This window comes from Ambystoma mexicanum, chromosome 11, assembly GCF_040938575.1.
Source record: "Ambystoma mexicanum isolate Mex_15411 chromosome 11, UKY_AmexF1_1, whole genome shotgun sequence".
NCBI classification, from domain to species: Eukaryota; Metazoa; Chordata; class Amphibia; order Caudata; family Ambystomatidae; genus Ambystoma; species Ambystoma mexicanum.
Window position 1 is genome coordinate 1337867136 of NC_090934.1, and position 23335 is coordinate 1337890470.

Sequence of the window (23335 nt, forward strand, 5' to 3'; positions counted from 1 at the left end):
CACAGAACATAGTGCTGTGAGGAAGCCGTTCATCTTCTCTAACATTAGTGCCGGTAAGATATCTCAGCGGGTTGAGCGCTCGCTGCTGCGATCTGAGCGTGATCTGCAGGTCGCAGTCTAGAATCGCTGCAAGGCCAACTCAACCTTTCATCGTTCCGAGGTCAATAAATGAGTACCAATTTCGGTTGGGTGATATTGAATGTAAATATTTGCTCTGTAAAGCGCTTTGGATAAAGGCGCTATATAAATAACACATCATTTTCATTAGTGAGATAGTTAAGTGTTTGCTACAGAGATAGGTGCTCAGCCCGCAGTCATATGATGGAAACTGAGCCTTTCATCATGTAAAAGTCAGTGCATTGTATCATTTTCAGTTAGATACCAATGACACCTAATGCAGTACTTCACAGTGGCAGTGCCTCATTATTCAGCACTTTCAATATATGTTGGATTACGTTTAGTAAGATAAAAGGCCTGTGACACATGTTCAGTTTGTTTAACCGTGATTGGCTTGGGAACTCTGTATGCAGAAGCCACTTCTACCCCCCGACATTGAGGCACCACCTCTTAATTTAATTGGAACTTAAGGTGCAGGTCGGGTTTTATCTGCGCAACGAAAGCAAACTTGGCATATAATGGCACTATATCGGCATGGGAGGATGTTCCTTGCATACAATGCCCAGATAAATGTTGTGAGGCTATAACTGGCACAGGATGGCGGCTATATTGGAATACGTAGGCAGTTCCCCTCACCTTATTATTCTGCATTTTAAGTCATTAGCATACCATGACTGCATCCCAGACATGTCAAGGCAGGGCCCTAGTTCTTATATAGTTAGTAACTAAAGTAACACTTGGTTGACTTTAGAAACCATCTTTTAATTATATTAATGTATGCTTGCTGTTGTGTTTTATTTACATCTGTGATGCCACTTCCTAGGACAACAAGGTCAAAGGTCACTTGACAGCACTTCCTGTGACACAACTGATGTCAAAGCTTACATGCTGTCGCTTTCTGTGATGTCATTGGGCAAATAATGTCACTTCATAAGGTCACACCCCTGACATTTGGGTGGAAAGACGGTCTTGCCCCCTCCATGGTAGGATATTTTCAAGAGTTACTTAAAAACATTTTTCCCTTTAAAATCCTGCCTGCTCACAGCCAATCTGCAGGCAAATGTGTACATTTCTCTTTTTCGATTAGCGGATGTAATATTAATGTGCGTTCTTTCCTGTGTTTAATGTCTCCTTGTTTGACAGTCTTGTGTTCATTCGCTCAAACTACGGTTTAATCTGCTCCTATAAAAAAAAACTACCTGTAATATTGCTCTTTAAATCTCAAATTCATTAGCATATTTCTCTTGGCCCTTATCAGATGTGATCAACACAATCGTAATCTAGAGCTCTGTCGTGTACTCTCTGTGGTAAACAGTTCAGGGGCAACATGATCATAAGCTGGTATTAGACACGATTCTTAAACCACATGGTATCCATTGACATTTAGATATTTCTGCAACGAAGCCGATTCTCGCCATTTGTGGACTTCCTGTTACAGACATGTACCATTTTGTTAATTTGTTGTATATTTAAGCCCTCAGCTTTGAATAGCTCTGCACTCTAGACAAACCGGTCTTTACCTCATTGGAAAGCTCTGCTGCCTTTTCATGCCATGTTTCAGTCCTGAGTCTCACCATAAGGCAGAACCTGTTAATAACACTCAAGCGGAGCTTGGGAACACATCAGTCACTGGGCTGGTTCGACATAGCAATATGGTGACATATAGCGCCTTCCCTCCCATATGGGGGCAAATCAATACCCTTAAAGCTCATTAATAGAGACTCCAAATGCCACAGTGCACAACCAGTGTTCAAAATACTTCAGAGGGCATCACTGAGACCCACACAAGGCTATACTGAGTTGTGGCCATCCACTCTATGGATATCCATGTCTACCTTGTGTAGTCTCTAAACCAGCGGTCTGCAACCTTTGGCTCTCCAGATGTTTTGGGCTACAATTCCCATCAGCCGTTGCCAGCATTATCAATGTTGTGGGATTCGGAGCGCTGTAGTCCAAAACATCTGGAAAGCCATAGGTTGCAGACCCCTGCTCTACCCAACTGAGGTCTTCACCCACTTTTGAGCCAGAAGGAAAACTAATGTGTGCCAGTGATTGTCCTTACCAACTACAAGCAAAACTGTTGTGTCCTTTTTCACTGATGCTATGCGCACAGCGGCCATGCAAATCCTTATAGTTATGCAAGCTGATGCGTGAAGCCTTCAAAATTAACAAGTGTACATGAAAAGGCGCCCACGTCTTCAAGGCTTTCAAATAAAAAACAATTGTTGAGTCAATTTGTTAAAAGATAAGAATCTTGTCTCTGCCACAGCAGCTTCTATTGCCAATACATCATCACAGTGTCTGAGAACTGTCATCCTGTTGACTCCATATGTTCCTGGTAATTTAAAGTGATGAACACAAATGGGCCACACTACAGTAATATACATCATATGTTTGACGTGCTCGTTCAGAATAGTGCAGATGTTGCAAAACACACAGAAAAAGGCTTGCTGCCTGCAGCTGTCAATTCCCATGCTGCTGTGGAACCACACCCAGACATCGCACACCGGGTTGCTGCTGCACCATACAGAGACACCTCACACCATCTGGACATCATTTTGATCCTCATGGAACAGCATCATCCAAACAGATTGTACTCGTTTTCTTGTGGCAAGCATGCAAAATCCATTCTATTCAACCAAGCTATGGGAGCTACCATGTCCCTTAGGAGATGTCTACATGCACATTGAAGCATGGTGGGGATCACATTGGAGTGATTGCAAGTTTCCAGTGAAAGACACAGAACCCTGGGTGCTTTCCATGTTTTCCACTGCATGCATGCAGAGAGTCCTAATCCGGTCTCCATATTGAATTGTGAGTAAAGAGTGGACCACATGCTATCTATAGGTCATGCCTCATTACCCGTGGTTTTATTGATGCTGTCCTAATGGTCGCAGTAGTGGGCATTTTAGTGTATTGCTTGATTCAATCTTTTACCATATTTATTTGTTTGGTTTCAACAGACCCTTGCTGCGCGAAAGGCTGGCATTTCCCTTGCAATGGTCATCCGGACATCCCTTAACAATGAAGAGCTGGTAGGTGGTTAATCAAGAGGTCCTTTGTTATGGCATGGACATCATTTGCACGTAGGTTATGTGGCCACTTGAGAGTTAGTTTGTGGAAGACCAGCACAAGTCTTTCTAAGTGTTCAATGAACTGCATTCTTAGGCTTATTTGTGTTTGTCTTTAACATTCAATTCCCCAATATGCTTTGACGTTTGCTAACTCCTGTATCCCTTTACTTAGCTTACATAATGGTTGATTGCCCATCTTCTGTGTTGGAGGCCAATCTTTGGGTCACTTAATGATTAATTGCATTGAGATTCGGGAGTCTGTTTAAGGATCGGGCCCCCATTCTGTCAGCCCTGCCCACGAGTGGAAATTGCAGAAAGGCCACCCCTTAGGAATCAATTTCAAGCGTGTAATAATCTTCTTTTCACAGGTCTCAATGGAACGTTAGTGCTACACTCTGCTCCCACTTTTGATTTAATTATCGCTCGTTATTAAATTACGTAAATTCCACCAGCAGTTTCTAATCCCAGTGCTCACTTGCTGGGCATGCAGCCTGATAATTTAAAAAAAAAAAAAAAAAAAAATATATATATATATATATATATATATATATTTTTTTTTTTTTTTTATTTCATTGTAAAGATTCAGTTCAATATACAATATCAAACTTTTGTTACATTAAATTAAATTAAATCCAATCCACCTCCCAATTCCCAAAAAACAATCAAAGTTCGATAAGCTCAAAAGAAACCAAATCGTCAATTTCCTTTGGAAAAAATTTGTAGCTCAAGTTGAGGCATGTTGCAAAATTGGATCGAGAAAATTAATCAGGCTGCAGGAAAGCTTGATGTTTTGGCCTGCTGCAACATGATCCCACCATTCATCAGGGTCATATATTTGAGGTTTAAAATATATTCTTTTTGCAAGGTGCTGTCCAATTTAAGTTAATAGGCATAAAACCTAACATTTTCACGCATATATAGAGAAAATACTTTTTTTTAAAAAGCTAACGTTTCTCTAACAAAAAGTAAAGTCAACAAATAGTAAAACTATAAACATTACGATTGAAAGCCTCACGCTATACCACTACACGTTCAAACATGATACTCACTATATGCCACTTCATGTCCAACCTTAACACTCACTTGAACTATGATATTGTTGTAACCTGCCTAATGTTTAAAGTGAGTGTTAAGGTTGCATTTGTAGTAGCATAGAGTGAGTGTATATACCTCAAGTTTCATGGTTGAATTTGTAGTGATATAGGAGAGTTTGTATAATAATGTTGATAATTCTGTTTGTCAACGTCATTTTTTGTTACAGTAACCTTAACTTTCTTTAAAAGTATTTTTTCTATATGTGTGAGCGAAAATGTTAATATTGATTGGAAAATCACAACTTAAGAGGCACCAGAAAAGCAGCTCAAAAGAAGATTCTTATGGTTAATTATGACGAAAAGAATGCAGAAAGTCATATTGATGTAATTAAAATGACAATCTTTAATGGAACAAGTAAATAGGGTTATAGTCAAATAAAGCCAAATAGAAATACAGAAAGTTATTAAACAACGATTACTTCTTTGTTGTATTAAAGAAAAACACATTAAAATATAATGGCATGATTATTGTTTGGAATACATGACCAAGATGTTTCATACGAAAACATTGAGATCCATCAATAAGCCATTCAAAATAAGATACATTTTACAAGATTATTCTGCTTCATGTTCCATAATATTTTTGGAAAACAACATGGCATGAGAGGGATTCAACTGTTCCTGTGATGAGCAACAGATAGGAACCAAAGATCAGTGTATTTACACATATCATTTTTATGATGAACGTCTTGTATATACATTGAACATTATTTTCAGGGTTATGTCTACTCAGGGTGCCGACTTAGTAGCAGACAAATTGAATGTCTGTGTTCTATTGGTAATTGCTTTAACATATATGGAAAATAAGATGAGGTGCATGAACCAATATTCTGCTTCTGTGTTGAGGACTTAGGGTGCTGGCGTGTGTACCCCTTTCTGATGTGTGAGAGATGCCTTCATCCGTACCATAAATTATCCCTTGTAAGGAAAATGTACCTGATGAAAGAAAATCCATAATTGGTGCTTTTAGAGGATTCAAATAGCTACACTTTTCTGTTCGCATGTCTACGGTGCTAAAGTGGTCTACTGTATTGCATACTGAAGGGAAATAATAAGTCACCTCCAGATACATAGACTGCTTTCTGGTCAAAGAGTACTTGATGAAGGCAACTCCAGTTTCTTCCAGCTAGCGTACATTATTTTTGCTAAGAACGTTAGGGGCAAGATCACACCCTCCTCTGATCAATGTCCTACACCTGTGACAGCAAAATATTATCTGGGATTTGTGCCTTTTAATCCCTCTGCTAGATTCCAATTAGAAACCAGTTGGCCTCACACAATAAAGAACTGTGCCACACTTGTTCTTTGTGAAATAATACTTTTTTAGTGTTTGAAGTCACACAAGCAAAAGTAATAAATGAAAAAACAGTGCCCTACAGGAGTACACGTGTTTCGACACGACAGTGTCTTTCTCGAGTCAGGGCAAAATCTAACTAAGTTCGTTAGATATCTGGATTCAAATCCAAAGAACAAGGCAATCAAGGGGTTAAATCCCTCCTGAAAAGAGCACATTCAGTGACCATGTTTGATCTTTTCAGGAGGGATTTAACCCTTTGATTGTAATTTGTAATCTTGGCTGACATGTAGTGTGTGATGTGCTGCAATACAATAATCTGAATTTCTGGGAGCTATGTCACACACATAAATTAACTGCGCCTCTCCACTCCTTCGCGGTGAAGCCCTAAGTGGAAAAGTGCCCATGTGTGAGCCATGTGTGAGCCATACCAGACATGTCATTATCTACGCTCCTGCAGACTAGGCACTTAATCCCATCACAAAATGTTTCCAGTTCATAGCGATGTGCCGCGCTTAGTTTAAGCTTACATATGCGTGTACAAGCTTCAGAACTACAACTTTAGTAGTGCAGAGGATGAGGCACTTTACTTCTGCAACAGGCTTGTTCTGTTGGGTTTGACAGTCTCCCCCTGTGCTCTATCTTTTTCATATTTTTAATGAAAAATAACCACCTGTCAAGTGGTTGAAATTATGCAAGTCCATCATTGAACATCAGTGGCATCAACATATTGCTTTGGTTAGAGACATACTCCTTCCTGGTTTGACTAGCTCACATGAAATGAACTGGCCTCACCCAGTTCTGCATGGTGGCTGACGCCCTGCCGGGAATCAGCACACCTTTTTCTAAATGGAAACTGCATAGAGTTTAACATGGATTGCTTCCCTGTAATGATGCCCTTATATTACAATGGGTTAAGGGTCAGAACAAACAATGTTCTGTCACGCGAATACTTTTCTTTTTGCAGTAGCTCCATGCTATGGGATTTGTGGAACTCTCCTTGGATTTAAAAGTGTTTTCATTGGTTTCGCAGTGTAGATCATAACTGCATATTAAATCTAGTTGGTTTAAGAAGGATATCTGTTTAAATTACGCATGACAAAAAAGCACAGGAACCAAAATTAAATCACTCCAGGCATTACAGTATTAAGAAAATCACAATGAATACAGCTTTAACCATTCTAACAAGGCACTGAGAGCAAATGCATAAAATATACCTCTTAAGTGCAAACATGTCACCATGCAAATTACATTCTATTTATGATTACTGGTAGAACCCATCATAATTCATTACTTGGAGTCCAGCATCAGTAATTTGGACTTTACAATGCAGGCCTGACTTAGAAAGCTATCAGTGCCTCCTTTAGGATCCGAACTCCACTTGGCTTTGAGAAGTTATAACCAGTATTCCCCATAGCACCTATGCAGCAGGGTTTATAGTGATATAATCGAAAACAAAAAGGTCGAAAGTCAAAATATCGAATTTTTTTTTATTACGTTTTTTATTCGAACTGGGTGGTGATTCCCCCCCCCCCCCAAGCCCCCTTTTTCTATTTATTTTTTTTACCCAATTTTTTTATTCCGGCAATATTCTACTGACCCAGTACTTTGCATTCATTCATCAGAGCTACCCTGTGGTGACTTGGAGGCAAAACTGGCCGGTTGTAGGACTCCAAGGTGTAATTATATATAAAAAGACCTAAAATGAAAAGACAACTTGATGAAGATACATTTTGAAAACCAAACCTCCCAGTTGTCTTCTGCGGAAAAAAACAAAGCCCAATCGTAGCAAGCCAACTCCACCAAAGGGATAGACAAGTTTTCCGTAGAAGTTGCAATTTCCAACAGGTTCCCTTAATGTATGTTCTTATGGTTTGAGCTAACATGTTTTTAACATGGGTTGTGATCTCCCTCCAACCACTTGTTTTACATCCATCATAGACACCATCTAAATGTTCAGGGTCAAGCGGTACCGCAGGTGAAGCCAAAATAACTGGTTTCAATCTGTGTAATACTGAATCCTCACACAGCCCACTTTAAATCCCTTGGGCAAAGTCAGAAACTCTTAAGAAACGTGTTCTCCCCAGTGGGCAAGGAGCTAACATCAGAGCCCCTCCCCACAGATCAGCTCTGTAAATGACTGCTGATTTTCATTTGGGCTCTCAAGGGCCCTAAAGTCGTTGATGAGTCTTGCCCAACATAGCATTTCCAAACATTATAGCTTACCCCAGCGTGCCTACCGATGATCAACTTACATTTGCTCTACTGTCGTAAATCTCCCCCGTCTCACCTGGGATCGCTTCTTGCTCTGTTCCGCGGAAGGATTCCTCTTGTGGACGGATCGGGTCTTGTGTAGGCTCGCTCGAGTCTCGTCCGACTCCAGCGCGCGTTCAGAGTTCCAGGAAGGTTGCAGTCCAGGATGTCCAGGAAGAAAGTAGCGGTCGCTAGGGTTGAGGGTTCCGGGAGCTGATTTAGAGGGGGAAAGGTGGAAGGAAGGAAGAAGGGACCAGGAAACTAGGAATAGTGGATTCGCCGAACAGCACACACACACGTCAAGTCACTACCTAATGATAGCGTTGAGACACGCGGGGCCGCGGGGGTGTGGCAAATTTATAGAACGTGCCGTGTCCGACGTAAAGGCTGGTGCGAGGCAAGTCACTTGGCACAGCCATGTTGGGAGTAACAAAGAATACAAGCCCCGTCACGATTAGGACCAGGAAGTCCAGAAAGGGCAAGTTTTATGGGTCATGACATCTACTGAGGTTTCCATGACCAATGACAACTGTATCATAGACCATGGTAATCCTTGGACTGTTGTTTTGTTTTGTTACATTAATGGTAAGATCTGTAGCTGTATACGTATTGGGCAATTTATTTAGCTGCTTGCAGAAACCTATGGGGTTTTTGGTAATAAAAATGCATCAGCCACACACAGTAACATCCCTATTTTACCCCTCAGAGGGCAGGGGCATCAGCAGGCAGCCACGATAATTTTAGTATATTGTCATTTCTCAAAAGGTGAGGAAAACAGTGAAACAAAACACAGCCTTACCGTACACCAGCATTGACCGGGAAAGGCCTTGTTGTCCCCCTCCTTTACGCTGGCAACATGTTTAGTATGGGGTGATTGAATAGCAGATAACAGAAGCGGGATACTTAATTAGCTCACCACATTTGAAACAGAGGGTGCAGGACACAGTCTAATTCTCCCTTGAAGTCAACAAAAACCAGGTGCAAACGCTCTTCTTTCTTGACTATACATTTATAATTAACCAACAATTGACAGAATAATTGATCCACAAGCCCAGAATATCTACAACACAAGCTCACCCACTATAGACCCAACAGAAACCTGAGCATCTGGAACAGCTCTCCTCCTTGTCATCCCTTCTGCAAAATCAACCAGAATAGGGGGATCCTCTTTCTCTGTCCAAGCACCCACAAAATGGAACGTTATCCTTTTTAGCATCCGCCACATTGGGGATCACCTCACCTTCCGGAAGGCACCCAAGACCTGGCTTTTCCCTCTGGCGCCTTGACTGACCAAATTCACCCATGGACAGGTAGGCAGGGCCATTGATCTATGTAGAGCTGCATGACAGGACTTATACTCCACCAAAAAGTAATTAGCTATGACTTATGGGTATGTATCACAGTCCATCTAAAAGGAAGATAGTCATATTTCCCCAAGGCACAGCCACCCACCCACACTCATCTGCAACCATCCACTAATTGATCTCATATCACACATTACCGCTGCCACGAGAATGCAGCTTAGTCCCACAACAAAAATTCAGTCTAGCTGGACACATAATCAGTCTCCTTGACTCTCCTACTGTCCCGACAGCCTTCAGAGCACCATCCACGAGCCAGTTCTACATGGGTCGGTAGCAGGGAACTAGCCACCCCTACTCACCTTCGTTCTGGCTAAAATGCACACACGCATTTTAAACTACTCTGACATTTTCTCATATCTTAGACTTTCGTTCCTCCAAGGGCAGTCACCTACAGTGCTTTGAGGCCATGCTAATTGCCCAAGGGGATTTGCAAATGATACACTACATTACACTGTCCCAATACTTTCACCAAAGGTGATGCATAGATTGTCTTTTCTTTGCAGGAAAAGAGGTTGGCACAATTTATTTGAACACGAATTTCAAACTGGAGTGTTACTGGGCTACTAATGTGGAGTCTAAAAGTGTTTGCGACCAATCCATCCCTTTAAAGCCAACAGAGTCTGGCAAGACCTTTTGGTTACACTTCAAGCATAGACTACTTTAGGGAATGTGCCTGAGAACAAGAGCTAACCCTTGCTTGGGGAAACAACTTCCTCAGCTTTTGCAAATATAGTCTATGAGGCACTTAAATGTGTGGACGTTTGGAATATTTGTCTAAATTCTGGTTGCTCTTCTTTGCACATTGCACTTTACCGAATCTGGTTGCACGTTTTGAATGTATAAAAGATCTGTTGCAATATATTGACAGTTTTGGGAACATTTTAAGATCTTTGGAACTGTTTTATAGATTAGGCTGTTGGATTTGTATTTAATTATATATTTGTTATGTGATTTAGATGTTTATTCGGGCAGGACTGTGATGTATTCTTGCTGCCTGAGCATGTACTTGATTATTTACTTGTGAAAAGTTCTTTGAACTAGACACAAGTATAAAAGAAAAATAGAAAGAAATACAGAATAGATTTTCTGAAATCCTTGATAATCACCCCCGCAAAACAAAGTGGTTATTTTTATGAATACATTACAGAAGACTGTCATCTAAACGGAAATGCAAAAAGAAAATTGTGCAAAGGTTAAATAGTAACCCTTTACTTGAAGGGTGGGTGAATGGGAATGTGTAGTATGCAAAGGAGATTGGTCAAGTCAACACATTATGTGCAAAGCCACCATGAACTGTTTCAAAATTTCACTTTGAAGGAAGTAATCGGTCGTCCAATCCTACTGTGTCATCCCTGCACCTAACTCTCGAGGAGCACAAGGCCAGATACACTCCCAAGCATGTCAGACAGTCATTGTCTTTAATGGCCGTGTTCCAGGAATGCAGAAGAGTTGGCTGAATTCTAGTAAATCATTGTAATGGGGGCATTTACATGTAGGTATTTCATCTACACCATCAGGCCGATTCATGGAATAATTAGCGCGGCGCAAGTTGCCAAAAACGTGCGATTCGCAGTGGAATAGCGAAAATCGCAGTGCAAGTGCGAAAATCGCACGAAAAGCAGCGCATATCGATTCATGGAAGGCCGTGCGTGAGAAAACCATCGGATGTGCGCTAAAAAAGTGCGCGGCGCACGTTGTCGCACAGGCCATCTAACGGCGTGCGCCAGGTCACAGCGAAAATCGCACAGGCCACAGCGAAAATCGCACATAGCGCGGCGCACACAACAAAAGTAGGCGGAACACGGGGCGTAACACTCGGAATGGGGAACAACTTGCCAAAATGTGGGCGTCACGGGGGAAGTACAGGGTGCAAGTGCGCGGAACGCCCACACGCTCGCCTACAACACGTATTCATGGAATCGAATAGGGCAAAAAAGCGCACGGTCAAACCAGCGCACAGGCACAAACACGACCTCCACAAGAAAGCAGCTAGTAGCGTCTCAGCGCCTGTAATAAATGTGCGCCAAAAGGTGCGCCAACAAATAGCACCTATATACAGCCATGATGAATGTCCTATACTTTGGCCCTCCAGGACAAATGACGTGCAAAGGGGTACCCACAAACACGGACACCCGCTGAATGAAAAATAACGTGTGCGTGTATTCCGGGGTGCGCGGGAACTTTCACACGCGATTTGGCTGTGTACTTGGATTTCAGGGGTGCGCGGGAAGTCCCACACGCGATTTGGCTGGGTACGTGGATCTCAGGGGTGCGTGGGAAGTTCCACACGCGATTTGGCGGGGTACGTGCGCGGGAATTCACACACGCGACTTGGCTGGGTACGTGGATCTCAGGGGTGCGCGGGAAGTCTCACACGCGATTTGGCAGGGTACGTGGATTTCAGGGGTGCGCAGGAAGTTCCACACGCGATTTGGCCGGGTACGTGCGCGGGAATTCACACACGCGATTTGGCTGGGTACGTGGATCTCAGGGGTGCGCGGGAAGTCTCACACGCAATTTGGCAGGGTACGTGGATTTCAGGGGTGCGCAGGAAGTTCCACACGCGATTTGGCCGGGTACGTGCGCGGGAATTTACACACGCGATTTGGCTGGGTACGTGGATCTCAGGGGTGCGCGGGAAGTCCCACACGTGATTTGGCTGGGTACGTGGATCTCAGGGGTGCGCGGGAAGTCTCACACGTGATTTGGCAGGGTACGTGGATTTCAGGGGTGCGCGGAAAGTTCCACACGCGATTTGGCTGGGTACGTGCGCGGGAATTTACACACGCGATTTGGCTGGGTACGTGGATCTCAGGGGTGCGCGGGAGGTCCCACACGCGATTTGGCTGGGTACGTGGATCTCAGGGGTGCACGGGAAGTCTCACACGCGATTTGGCAGGGTACGTGGATTTCAGGGGTGCGCGGGAATTTACACACGCGATTTGGCTGGGTACGTGGATCTTAGGGGTGCGCGGGAAGTTCCACACGCGATTTGGCTGGGTACTTGGATCTCAGGGGTGCGCGGGAAGTCTCACACGCGATTTGGCAGGGTATGTGGATTTCAGGGGTGCGCGGGAAGTCCCACACGCGATTTGGCTGGGTACGTGGATCTCAGGGGTGCGCGGGAAGTCTCACACGCGATTTGGCAGGGTACGTGGATTTCAGAGGTGCGCGGGAAGTTCCACACGCGATTTGGGAGGGTACGTGCGCGGGAATTTACACACGCGATTTGGCTGGGTACGTGGATCTCAGGGGTGCGCGGGAAGTCTCACACGCGATTTGGCAGGGTACGAGCGCGGGAATTCACACACGCGACTTGGCTGGGTACGTGGATCTCAGGGGTGCGCGGGAAGTCCCACACGCAATTTGGCAGGGTACATGGATTTCAGGGGTGCGCGGGAAGTTACACACGCGATTTGGCTGGGTACGTGCGTGGGAATTTACACACGCAATTTGGCTGGGTACGTGGATCACAGAGGTGCGCGGGAAGTCTCACACGCGATTTGGCTGGGTACGTGTATTTCAGGGGTACGCGGGAAATTCTACACGCGATTTGGCTGTGTGCTCCCAGGTATTCCTTGTACACCCTCCACGGCCCCTGCAGGCAGCCGACACCACAGGGGACTACCCTGCACACCTGCTCATGTCAACCAGCACCGCCACCCCCCAGCAGTGCAGGGGCAGCCTCCACCAGGCCCCCACTCATGGCCCCTATCACCCCCACCCCCCAGCAGTGCAGGGGCAGCATCCACCAGGCCCCCACCCATGTCTCCCACCACCCCACCCCCAGCCACCATGGGCATCCCCCACCAGGCCCCCACTCATGTCCCCCTGCACCCCCAGCATCCAGGGGAACCCTCCACCAGGCTCCCACTCATGGCCCCTATCACCCCCACCCCCCAGCAGTGCAGGGGCAGCCTCCACCAGTCCCCCACCCATGTCTACCACCACCCCCACCCCCCAGCCACCATGGGCATCCCCCACCAGGCCCCCACTCATGTCTCCCACCCACCCCCACCCCCCAGCCACCATGAGCAGCCCCCACCAGGCCCCCACTCATGTCCCCCTGCACCCCCACCCCCCAGCAGTGCAGGTGCAGCACCACCAGGCCCCCATTCATGTCCAACTCATGTCTCCCACCACCCCCACTCCCCCAGCCACCATGGGCATCCCCCACCAGGCCCCCACTCATGTCTCCCACCACCCCCACCCCCCAGCCACCATGGGCATCCCCCAGCAGGCCCCCACTCATGTCTCCCACCACCCCCACCCCCCAGCAGTGCAGGGGCAGCCTCCACCAGGCCCCCACCCATGTCTCCCACCACCCCCACCCCCCAGCAGTGCAGGGGCAGCACCACCAGGCCCCCACTCATGTCTCCCACCACCCCCACCCCCCAGCCACCATGGGCATCCCCCACCAGGCCCCCACTCATGTCCCCCTGCACCCCCACCCTCCAGCAGTGCAGGGGCAGCCTCCACCAGGCCCCCACTCATGTCTCCCACCACCCCCATCCCCCAGCCACCATGGGCAGCCCCCACCAGGCCCCCACTCATGTCCCCCTGCACCCCCACCCCCCAGCATCCAGGAGCACCCTCCACCAGGCCCCCACTCATGGCCCCTATCACCCCCACCCCCCAGCATCCAGGGGCACCCTCCACCAGGCCCCCACTCATGTCCCCCTGCACCCCCACCCCCCAGCCACCATGGGCATCCCCCACCAGGCCCCCACTCATGTCTCCCACCACCCCCCCCCCAGCAGTGCAGGGGCAGCACCACCAGGCCCCCACTCATGTCTCCCACCACCCGCACCCCCCCAACAGTGTGGGGCACCCTCCACCAGGCCCCCACTCATGTCCCCCTGCACCCCCACCCCCCAGCATCCAGGGGCACCCTCTATCAGGCCCCCACTCAAGGCCCCTATCACCCCCACCCCCCAGCAGTGCAGGGGCAGCCTCCACCAGGCCCCCACTCATGGCCCCTATCACCCCACCCCCCAGCAGTGTAGGGGCAGCCTCCACCAGGCCCCCACCCATGTCTCACACCATCCCCACCCCCCCAGCCACCATGGGCATCCCCCACCAGGCCCCCACTCATGTCCCCCTGCACCCCCACCCCCCAGCATCCAGGGGCACCCTCCACCAGGCCCCCACTCCTGGCCCCTATCACCCCACCCCCAGCAGTGCAGGGGCAGCCTCCACCAGGCCCCCACCCATGTCTACCACCACCCCCACCCCCTAGCCACCATGGCCATCTCCCACCAGGCCCCCACTCATGTCCCCCTGCACCCCCACCCCCCAGCAGTGCAGGGGCAGCACCACCAGGCCCCCACTCATGTCCAACTCATGTCTCCCACCACCCCCACCCCCCCAGCCACCATGGGCATCCCCCACCAGGCCCCCACTCATGTCTCCCACCACCCCCACCCCCCAGCCACCATGGGCATCCCCCACCAGGCCCCCACTCATGTCTCCCACCCCCCCCACCCCCCAGCAGTGCAGGGGCAGCCTCCACCAGGCCCCCACCCATGTCTCCCACCACCCCCACCCCCCAGCAGTGCAGGGGCAGCACCACCAGGCCCCCACTCAAGTCTCCCACCACCCCCACCCCCCAGCCACCATGGGCATCCCCCACCAGGCCCCCACTCATGTCTCCTACCCACCCCCACCCCCTCAGCAGTGCAGGGGCAGTCTCCACCAGGCCCCCACCCATGTCTACCACCCCCCACACCCCCCAGTCACCATGGGCATCCCCCACCAGGTCCCCACTCATGTCTCCCACCCCCCCAGCAGTGCAGGGGCAGCCTCCACCAGGCCCCACCCATGTCTACCACCACCCCCAACCCCCAGCCACCATGGGCATCCCCCACCAGGCCCCCACTCATGTCTCCCACCACCCCCACCCCCCCAGCCACCATGGGCATCCCCCACCAGGCCCCCACTCATGTCTCCCACCACCCCCACCCCCCAGCCACCATGGGCATCCCCCACCAGGCCCCCACTCATGTCCCCCTGCACCCAGGTCCTCACAATCCCCAATCATGTGCGTTATGGTCAGCCTCCACAGCCAAAAGGCACTACCAAGTAACCCATTCACCCACATGGAAATGGAAATTACATGTTACACCCCCAATGTTCATAAAGCAAATAAACCCATGTCCGTCACACACAATGGTTGCAATTGAATGGGAAAACACCCAACATGACATGCATGAAACCAATGAGATGATACCACACAGTGAAGTATGAAAACAAAATTGTATTAAAAAAAGTGAATGCAAATGAAATGAAACAAACTACAATGGCAATGAAAAAAAGATAAGCTGCATGTCCGTCCAAAAAAATCAAAACTACAAATCCAAATCCAAAAAAATGTTGTTCAAAGTCACATTAAAAATAAAATCAATCCGAGAGAGAAAAATAAATGCAAAGACCATTGCTCCATGGAGAATAAATTAAAAATAAAAAAATAAAACAATCCAATGAAGAACTATGTACAAAACATCCAAGGGTCCATGAGCACAACTGAACAAAGGAAACCTACAAAAAACTCTAACTAAAATCCAACTATATACAAAAAGTGGAGCAGTGTCCGTCGACTCCAAATCATAAGAAGAAACAAAGGAAACCTAAAACTAAAGAACTATAAACAAAGGCGGCGGGCAAGTCCAGCGGCTCACTCCGTGGTGTTCCGGGCCAGGGCATCATCAAACTCCTCGTCTATGTCCCGGAGGCGGTCCTGTTCCATGGCCCCGAGGGTCCACAGGGACGACGCCATCTGCTCCTCCAACCCCCTGCGGATTGCCTCGAGGCACTCGGCCCGCCTCAGGGCCCTCCGCATGGAGTTCTCCGCCCTGACCATCGTGAGCCGTGCCTCTTCCGCCTGCCGCCGCTCCGCGATAGGTATCTGCTGGCCCAACCGCAGCCACACGGAAGACACTTCCTGTCCTGGGTCCTCCTGCCCTCCGGCCGATGCCTGCCCCTCCGATGTTGATGGCCCCGAGCCATGATGCCTCCCACGTTGACTCTGCTGCTGCCTCCGACGCAACTGCCTCTGCCAGCATGACGGCATCCAGGCTGATGGAATCCACCGACGCCGTCGTGCACGTGCCCTGCCTGATGATGCCGGCACATCCTCCATCTGCTGGGGTACAGTTGCTGTGGTGTCCACCCCTGCTGGACCTCCGACTCCCGACTGTGGCAGGGATGGTGGCAGGGATGGGATCCCCACCGAGCTGGCTGCATTGGTCAGGGCAGGTCCACAGGGGGCCCTGGTGGCATCTGGGCTGGAAGACGGCAAGGAGAACGACCGGCGTATAGCCTCCACAGAGGAGGAGAGGGCCGCCAGATTGGCAGACACATGCAGGAAACCCCCGAACATGGAAGATCCCAATGGGGCCACGTCGGCACGGTGCTCTTCGTGATGATGTGCATGCTCCTCCCGGGAAGCACGCACGTCATCACGAATTGCACCCGCGCGCATCGCGACCCCAATCAGGACCTTCTCCATACGGACACGGGTCCCCTCGTCCGCAGGTGGAGGGGAGTCAGGTGACATGGACATCCCCTCTACCTGCAGACGGGCCTGGGACGGGGCATCCCTGCTGGTGCATGGTGGTGCACTCACAGGGTCAGGTACAGCGACATGCACAGGCCCCTCCATGGTGACCTGTGCTGCCTCCTGCCCCTGCCCCTGGACTGCACCACTTGCACCAGTAGGGATGCCCCCACCAGGCCCCATGTGTGCCTCAGTGGCGGTCTCCTCCTCCTCTGTGGAAACAACCAACCTGGATGGCTCCTAACCGTCTTCCGCCGTAGCAGGCCCCTGTGGGGGCTCACCCACCCCTTCCGCTGCAGCCGTGGGGGCATCCCCGCCACCTTGCTCCACAGCGCCGTCTCCGCCCTCTTCTTCACTAGCCGCTGCGTAGAGAGAGACATAGAACACAAGCATCAGGGTACTGTTCAATGGTCCCCTAGACAGGAAGCAATAGCAGATGAGTACCACTGTCAAAGTACACTTCCATCATGTCCCTCCACAACACATGGGTCAGTCCAGGCAAAACACACACAGTAACAGGCATGGTGCATGCCATGGACATTTCCATAAATGTCCAATGGACTCTTGAAACATACAATGATATGGAACTCGCATGCATCATGGGTCATGCCTATCACATGCACACACTTCACCTCAGTCACATCCATCTGGCCTCATACACCCCAAACACAGCGGATACAAGGGTAACTTGGCTGCATCAGTGAATCTGTGCATTGTCACACACATGTGTCATGCATCCATGGCATGTCACAGACACGCAGGTCAGGCACACAGACATGGCTACCATATATGTACCCGGCATCAGCACACATCCCTCTCCCCACCCATGTCCAGGAACAGAGACTGGTATGCTCTCATGTGTAAAATCTGCATAGGGCTCCCCATTTCGCATTTAAACACATGCAACAACCATGTGGTTCACACATCACTGTTCGCACATGCATTACCATGATGTCCCTGCACACATACATGCATACATGGCCTATGTCACACATACAGGCAAGTATCAGACAACCAGCAATCCGCAACATGCCCTGTCTCACACAGCAATGCTTGGACACTTACCGCTCAACTCCAGACGGGTCTCCCTCTCAAGGATCTGGGCGTGGAGCGCTGGGCGTACGCGTTCCAGGACCCTCATCTGGATGGAACTCATGTGGCCCTGGCCCCCCTCCACGAGGCGACGGGCGTTCACGAGGGTCCTGGACCTCAAGTCCTCCCAGCGCTTCTTGATCTTCTGGACGTCGCGGGTTGCCACCCCCTCCGCGTTGATGGCAACCACACAGTCGGCCCAGATCCTCTCCCGTCCTTCCTTGCGCGGGACGATCCAAAGAGGGCATCATACTGCCCCAGGACATGCTCCACCAGGACACCAACTTCGGTGGCAGTGAAGCTGGTGCCCCTCTGCCCCTCTGGCCCGGGGTTGCCACTGGTGCCAGATGTGGAAGTGCCCGACATGGCAACCCCAGAGGCAGGAGTGGGTGGGCAACTGGGTCCTGGGGCTGGGCTGTGGAGCGATGTAATCCCAGTCGGGAGTCTTCAGTTCCAGCAGGGGTGGACACAGCAACTGGACCCCTGCAGATGGCTGATGTGCAGGCACCAAATGGCAGGGCACGGTGGCAGCAGGCAGGCAGGCAGGCAGCTGCAGCAGATGCCACGTGGGAGGCTGCTCGGGGCACTGGGGGGCAGTAATTCGGCCTTCTGGGCAGGAGCGTGGTCTTCGGTGTGTTTTCGCGTGGCCAGCTTGATACGGAGTGATTTGGCACGTGAAAATCCTGCACGTCAGCGTGAAATTCGAGGAAAGGCCCTTAGCGTGTAAGTGCGTCAGCACGCATACGCGATTCTATTGGACCAAAGGCCCTCTGCGCGTAAGCGCGTCTGTGACGTGACCCGCACGGGTGTTTCCCTCATAGCATGTGATGACGGAGCACACGTGGAAAGACTGCACGTCAGAGTGTCATCGCGTGTAATTGGACAAAAGTGCGCGTACACGCGATTGGCCTATGTACGTGTAGTTCAGGGGTGCGCAGGCACTTACACACGCAAGTACATCAGGGCACGTGTATACCGGGGTGCGCGGGAATTTCCACACGCTATTGGCCTGGGTACTGGATTTCAGGGGTGCGCGGGAAGCTTCACACGCGAGTACATTAGCGCACGTGTATACCGGGGTGCGCGGGAATTTCCACACGCTATTGGCTTGGGTACTGGATTTCAGGGGTGCGCGGGAAGTTTCACACGCTCGCCTACAACACGCGCAAAGAAACACATACGCCAGTAGGAAGCAGGCATACGTCGACCCGCAACGCATACATTTGCGTGCAAATAAAATAACTAGCTCAGACGCCAGGATGAATATACCGTTCCTAGAAGCAGTGGCTGTGGGCTACCAAAGGAGGAGGAGGAGGATAGTCAGGGCCAGAATATTCACACCCAGAACCAGCCTTTTCGGGATGCTTGATGACCAGGTGTATGGGAGGTACAGGTTTCCACCACACATAATACTGGACCTGGTGAGTGAGTGGGAGGATGACCTCACATCACCCACCCTGTGCTCCCAAGCACTCAGCCCCCTGGAGAAGGTCCTCAATGTACTGCACTTCTTAGCCACTGGATCATTTCAGCGGACAAGTGCCATAGTGGGTGGGGTGTCAAAGGCCATGCAGTCACGCTGCCTACACCAGGTCTTGAACATCATCACTGCACGCCCATCAGTCCGCAGGCACATATACCTGCCCAGAACACCTGCAGAAAGGCATGTGGCCGCCCTGGATTTTTACGGTGTGGCACAATTCTCCAAAGTGCTAGGTGCCATCGACTGCACCCATGTGGCTCTACGTCCCCCCAGGGCATCTGAGCACATCTATAGGAACCGCAAGCACTGGCATTCCATCAACGTGCAGGTAGTATGTAATGCCAAGGGAACCATCACCTCAGTATATGCCAACTATCCCGGGTCCACCCACGACAGCTTCATTTACCGAATTTCCACCCTAAGCCGGGACCTAGAAGCTGGGCGGCATGGCGATACATGGCTGCTTGGTGAGTATGAATGCCACTGCACATGCATGCATGTCAGATACTGAGCAAGGTCACAACCCCACCAATGATACCAATCACCACCTCCACAGGGGACAGTGCCTACCCTCTCAGCCCCCACATGATGACGCCAATTCGGAACCCCACCACGCCACCCGAGGTAAGATATAACACAGCCCACATTGCAACCCGGGGCATAGTGGAGCGCACATTCGGAGTGCTTAAGTCACGCTTTCGCTATCTTGACCGTTCTGGCGGGCAGCTGTTATACGCTCCCCCAGTAGTGTGCAGTATCATAGTGGCAGCATGTGTCCTGCACAACGTTGCAACACGCCGGGGCCTGGCCGTGGACATGGTGGTGCCCCCACATCCCCAACCACATGCCCGCCCGCTGCGCATGGGAGGGGAAAGGGCACTGGGGGAGGCAGCCCGTACACAGCTACTGGATAATTACTTCACATAGAAATCACACCCCTGTGGAGTGCACACTGCCCTGGCACATACCATCTGACAATCAATGATGACTCAACCTGACACTGATCCTGAATGTCTGGAGAATCAACCGTCCAAACCATATCAGCCTGAGATTGTTCACCTGGAAGTGTTACAATGTGTGCATCCCTACCTACACAGACACCACCAATGCAGTTTCGTGAAAAAACACATTCATGTAGCTAAAATGAATACCCACTTGCAAATGCAACATGAGGACAGTGCCATGTCACCCAACCCATCCCCAGCACGGCCACACGACACACCGTGCCATGTCATGCTATGTGCAGGTAAACAAAGTAATCCCCACAACATGACACAAGTGTCACAATGTACAGTGTCCCTAATTGAAACTCGCGACACCTGAAATGCTCACAGTAATGCAGGACCAACAACACACTTGAGCAGGTATTTAGCAATAACACTTATCAGCCACTGACCCTCTAAACTACCATTAACATGACATTACGAATGTAAGGAATTAGTAGTCTCACCACCTCGAAATGCCTGCACTCCCACCACTTCCATCTGTACAGTGTTGCCGCCATGTAGAGTTGTAGGTGCACTGCTGCCAACATGGATCCCATCTCCAAAGTACAGGGCCTTGTGTAGACATGAGGAAAGGACCTGCAAATTAGGAGGTCGACACGGATGATGAGTTACACATCAATGCAACATGCAGTGTACAACACAACAGCAATATGCACTAGGAATGTATACACAGTATTGACTAGACTACCCACACATGTAGTGGGAGTCCAATGTCACCATGTACGTCAATGTCTCTTGGGCACACCCTTTGCAAGCCCATGGAAACGGGAAGCAGGAGGGGTGTGTGTGACAAAAACCCAAGCATCTGAACCAAATACATGACAGGCCTGCATGTGCCCAGCCACAATGCAGCGTATGCCCACAGGAGCCACAGAAGGCAACACATTGTCCCAAAAAAAAAATAATTTAAAGAAAAAAAAAATAAATAAAAATAAAAATCAAAAATGGCCATTAATGGGCCCGGGGGGGTTGGGGAGGCCACCCAAGAGGTCCGAGGACAGGGTGCACACCAAAACCCACCTGTGTGGATCTTGCGAAAAAAAAAAACACCTCCATGGGTTCATGGCCCACACGGCTACCCTATTGTGGGAGTATCACTGCTGTCGCTATTATCACCCTGTGCAGCTGCATCCGGAGGTGGTTGCACTATGGGAGGCAGCCCACGCAAGGCCCTAGTCTGTTCCTCCATGGCTGCAAGCATGCCGGTGTGGTAGGTCTCGTTCTGGAGGAAGAGTGTGCGGAGGTCCCCATGCAACAACTCACGGGATGCCCGGACCTCCGCCCTAGTTGCCTGCATCTCAGCTGAGAGCGTACGGGTGAGACGCTCCAGCTGCTGTTCTGTCCTTCGGTTTGTTGAAGCCTCAAGCTCAACAAGAGTCGTCCTGAGGTGAAGGAGCTCCAGCCTCAGGGCTTCCCTGTGGCCCTGGGACTCTATAGAGATGGCTTCCTGCAGAGTCGCCAGTGCCGCCCGCCTGTCCCTGTTGGACGCCAACATGTCCTCCCTGTGTGACTGGCAGATGGAGTCGGTTGCCTGCTGTAGTCGCTCCATCAGCCTTTCGGGGGGGACAATGGAAGTGGCCACCCTATCCATGGCCTGAGCCATCATCTCTGATGATGCTGCCTGTTGGGTTGCCATACCGTAAATGGATTGCTCCCATGCGGTATTGCCAGGTGGCGTACGGCCACCACGTCGGCGGGCACCACACCTGTCTGGGGCAAGGTGAACTGCGCCTTGCTGTGCCGGCACTGCCTGAGGCTGCAGGACTGCATTCCCCCTCTGATCTGCTGGGCCAGGAACGGGTTCAGATGTCGTGGAGTGTGACCCTGCATCCGTAACCACCAAAGGCGGAGCTGCCAACACTGACATCCCCATTGAGGGTTCCGACCCTGGTGCAGGTGGGTGGGACAGAACAGAATCCCTCCCAGGAACACTCACCTGCGACGGCACGTAGGTCTCATCATCCGCATCAACACCTGAGTACAGCTCGGGGGAGGTGCAGCCAGAGACACCCCTTGAGAGCACGACCTGCAGCACTTGTGGGTTCTCACCCACCACCACACCACGTCCCTCACTGGTGGTCGGTCGGCCCTCGGACCCCTCCTGGGTCTGCACCATCTCCACAACCCCAGCAGTATCAGGTGCGTCTTCCCCTGCAAAGGCATAAAAGCAAACAAATGGAAACAGGCATTAGCACCATGGCACACAATGAGGGCTGAGAAGCAACAGAACCAGTACTTGATTGACACATGTCCCACATGACTAAAACCCTCCCATGCATGCACCCTCACTGCGTATGAAGGGCAGGCAAATAGCACACACTGATGACACCAAGATGGAAGATGAACACATTTTCTGCATGCTGCCTGGCAGTGGCATCACACATTGGCCTGTGATTGCCAAGTGAAATACACATGCCATCACACAGATGGCATGTACCATTGCTATTGAGTGAAGATGGAGAGGAGGGCAGCACTTATTCATTCAGTCCAGTTCCCTCATGTAATAGCTTTTCTAATTCAAACAGGTCTGATTTTTCACCTGGAGCTGCCAGTCCAAAATGGTCCGATTGCACAGAGACATGTGTGAACAAATGTTATCCAGGTAACAAAGTCACTCCACTTTACCATAGCCATGTCAGACATGTGACTAGAGGACTGAGAAATGCCTAGTAAAAGTGGTGGAATGCAAACAATCTGCCTGAATGAACAGAGAAAAATAAGCAACAATGTTGTGGCAAGCTGACACTTCAAGGGCAACTGGCGTGCTGTTGGGCTAGATGTCTACTGTTGGCAGAAGGGATACTGCTATGGCCAAATGCTGCTGCGCAGAATGTATTGCATGAAGCACATGGGTGACCCAAACGACTCAGGCGCACACACCCTCACCTGGCACACAAACAGAAGCCCTCACACACACACCATGCACATGGATGACACACACATGCATGTGCACTCACCGGACAATGCCTCATAATCAGGCAGATCTCCCATGCCTTGGATCT

General features: G+C 50.0%; 1 protein-coding gene across 1 annotated transcript in view; it reads left to right on the top strand.

Moving 5' to 3' along the window:
• UNC13C (unc-13 homolog C) overlaps positions 1 to 23335 on the top strand; it is a 1404640-nt gene that overhangs the window by 403487 nt on the left and 977818 nt on the right. Inside the window, exon 7 of the mRNA XM_069624856.1 lies at positions 3081 to 3152. Within this exon, the coding sequence (XP_069480957.1) occupies positions 3081 to 3152 (72 nt within the window). The remainder of the gene's footprint in view (positions 1 to 3080; positions 3153 to 23335) is intronic.